Source organism: Guillardia theta, assembly GCF_000315625.1.
Source record: "Guillardia theta CCMP2712 unplaced genomic scaffold GUITHscaffold_109, whole genome shotgun sequence".
NCBI lineage: Eukaryota > Cryptophyceae > Pyrenomonadales > Geminigeraceae > Guillardia > Guillardia theta.
The window spans coordinates 99,257-101,307 of record NW_005434565.1 but is presented as its reverse complement, the minus strand read 5'-3'; the positions used below and the strand labels follow the sequence as shown (position 1 = coordinate 101,307).

General features: G+C 52.9%; 1 protein-coding gene across 1 annotated transcript in view; it reads left to right on the top strand.

Moving 5' to 3' along the window:
* Nucleotides 1–1,755, top strand: part of GUITHDRAFT_117353 (hypothetical protein) — a gene marked incomplete at both ends in the record, with an annotated part of 2,803 nt that extends 1,048 nt beyond the window's left edge. The window contains 11 exons of the mRNA XM_005823385.1: nucleotides 17–45; nucleotides 295–351; nucleotides 531–591; nucleotides 641–691; nucleotides 748–927; nucleotides 1,047–1,106; nucleotides 1,282–1,334; nucleotides 1,379–1,421; nucleotides 1,470–1,501; nucleotides 1,634–1,675; nucleotides 1,731–1,755. Coding sequence (XP_005823442.1) covers nucleotides 17–45; nucleotides 295–351; nucleotides 531–591; nucleotides 641–691; nucleotides 748–927; nucleotides 1,047–1,106; nucleotides 1,282–1,334; nucleotides 1,379–1,421; nucleotides 1,470–1,501; nucleotides 1,634–1,675; nucleotides 1,731–1,755 — 633 coding nt within the window. The remainder of the gene's footprint in view (nucleotides 1–16; nucleotides 46–294; nucleotides 352–530; nucleotides 592–640; nucleotides 692–747; nucleotides 928–1,046; nucleotides 1,107–1,281; nucleotides 1,335–1,378; nucleotides 1,422–1,469; nucleotides 1,502–1,633; nucleotides 1,676–1,730) is intronic.
* Nucleotides 1,756–2,051: the final 296 nt, after the last annotated feature.

Sequence of the window (2,051 nt, the reverse complement as noted above, 5' to 3'; positions counted from 1 at the left end):
GGTGTGGGAGTGGCAGAAACGAGGGATCCCCATTATTCTGCAAGGGTATCGTTCGCGGGACAATTGGGTTGTTCTGCATTAGAAGTATTTCAATAAGATGAAGGACTTGCATCCACGAAACCTTCGTAGGTCGGTGTTTGTCGCTAGAATGAAGATCTAATCCTTCCTTCCAGCCCCCTCTCGCTCGCATGGCAGATGCCCCCCCCCCCCCCCCCCCCCCCCCCCCCCCCTTCCTGCTGCTGCTGCTGCTGCTGCTGCTGCTGCTGCTGCTGCTGCTGCTCATCTTTGCTTTAGGTACCGTGCGCCAGAACTTCTGCTTGGGGCTAAGCATTACTCGAAGGCTATCGACCTGTGAGATGAAGATGATGATGATGATGATGATGATGATGATGATGATGATGATGATGATGATGATGATGATGATGATGATGATGATACTGATGATGATGATGATGATGATGATGACGATGATGATGATGATGATGATGATGACGGTTAGCCGGTCAGTAGCTGAAGTGTTTGTGCTACAGGTGGGCAGTCGGCTGCATTTTTGGCGAGTTGCTATCGAACCCTCCTGGTCCACTCTTTCAGGTCTGTCAGCCCTGCCGCTCCTTCGTCCTCCTCACGTCTACCTCGCCAGGGGCAGGAAGACAAAACTTTCCAACGAGATCAGCTCGAGAAAATTTTTAGAGTAAGTACGTCGGGAAGCAGTTAAAGCATATTGCTGGTGGTGGTGTGATAAACAAGAACAAGAAAGCGAAGAATGCAGGAGAAGTGATAATGGAGATGATGATGGAGATGACGGAGATAGTGATGAATATTACGTTTGATGATGAGTATCAGGTGATGGGCAAGCCCTCAGCGACGGAGTGGCATCAGATCACTGAACTTCCTGACTGGCCGAAGATTTCGAACGTCCAGCTCGCGGTAAGGAAGCGGAAGAGCGGAGATTGGGAGACTGTGCTGGAGGATGAAGGGATGGAGGATGATCAAGAAAGAAGAACAACAAGGGGCAGGAGCTACGAGCAGCTGATAATCCTGTACAGCCGGACAAGAACGGCATGATTTACCAGGGGCTAGAGAACAAGATCCCCGTGTTGAAGCATGTAAATTCCTGCCGAGCACCTCCTCCTTCACTTTATCCTCCTTGACTTTAACCTCCTTTCTCCCGCCTTCTTCCCGCTTTCCTCGTCCCCTTCCCTACTCCCCCACTCTCTTCTTACTCTCCGTCTTTCCTCCTTGCTCCATCCTGTCTTCTCGACTCTGACATCCTCTTTTCAGAACACCCATGCTCTCGACCTCCTGAAGAAGCTTCTCAACTTCGACCCTGCCAAGTGAGCGTACAAGGCTTCTGCCCTCCCCGCTGACCAGCTCTCAGGCGGATCACAGCATTGCAGGCGATGGAGCATCCCTACTTCGGGGTAGGTCAAGTTCCTACTGTTTCCTCCTTGACCTTCTGCTCTCAACAGACCGGCGACTTTAATCCCACTAGCGTGTGGAGGTAAGCCACTGCTAGCTTGCTGCTGCTGTTGCTCCTCCTCCTCCTCCTGCTCTTCCTGCTCCTCCTCCTCCATCACTTTCGCTTCTTTCGCTCCCACTTCCCTGGCTTCTTTCCTTCTTGACTGGGTCCTAGGGAGCAAACGAACCCGATGAGCGTCGGCCTCGACATCGCCGCGTACGCGCACGTGCGTCCCGATCCTCCTTGTGCTCCAAGTCTGACAACCCCGCAGCGAAACATCCATCCTGTTGGGATGAATGGGCAGGCGGTGAGACCTGCCCCTGCCCCTGCCCCTGCCCCTGCCCCTGCCCCTGCCCCTGCCCCTGCCCCTGCTCTTGCTCCTGCCCCTGCTCCTGCCCCTGCCCCTGCCCCTGCTCCTGCTCCTGCTCCTGCTCCTGCTCTTATCCATTCTCCTTGTCTCATCATCATCATCATCATCATCATTATCATCCTCATCATCATCATCATCATCATCATCCTCATCATCATCATCGTCATCATCATCATCATGCTTACCATACTTCAGGATTCATGTCTGCAAGTTCTTCGCAAC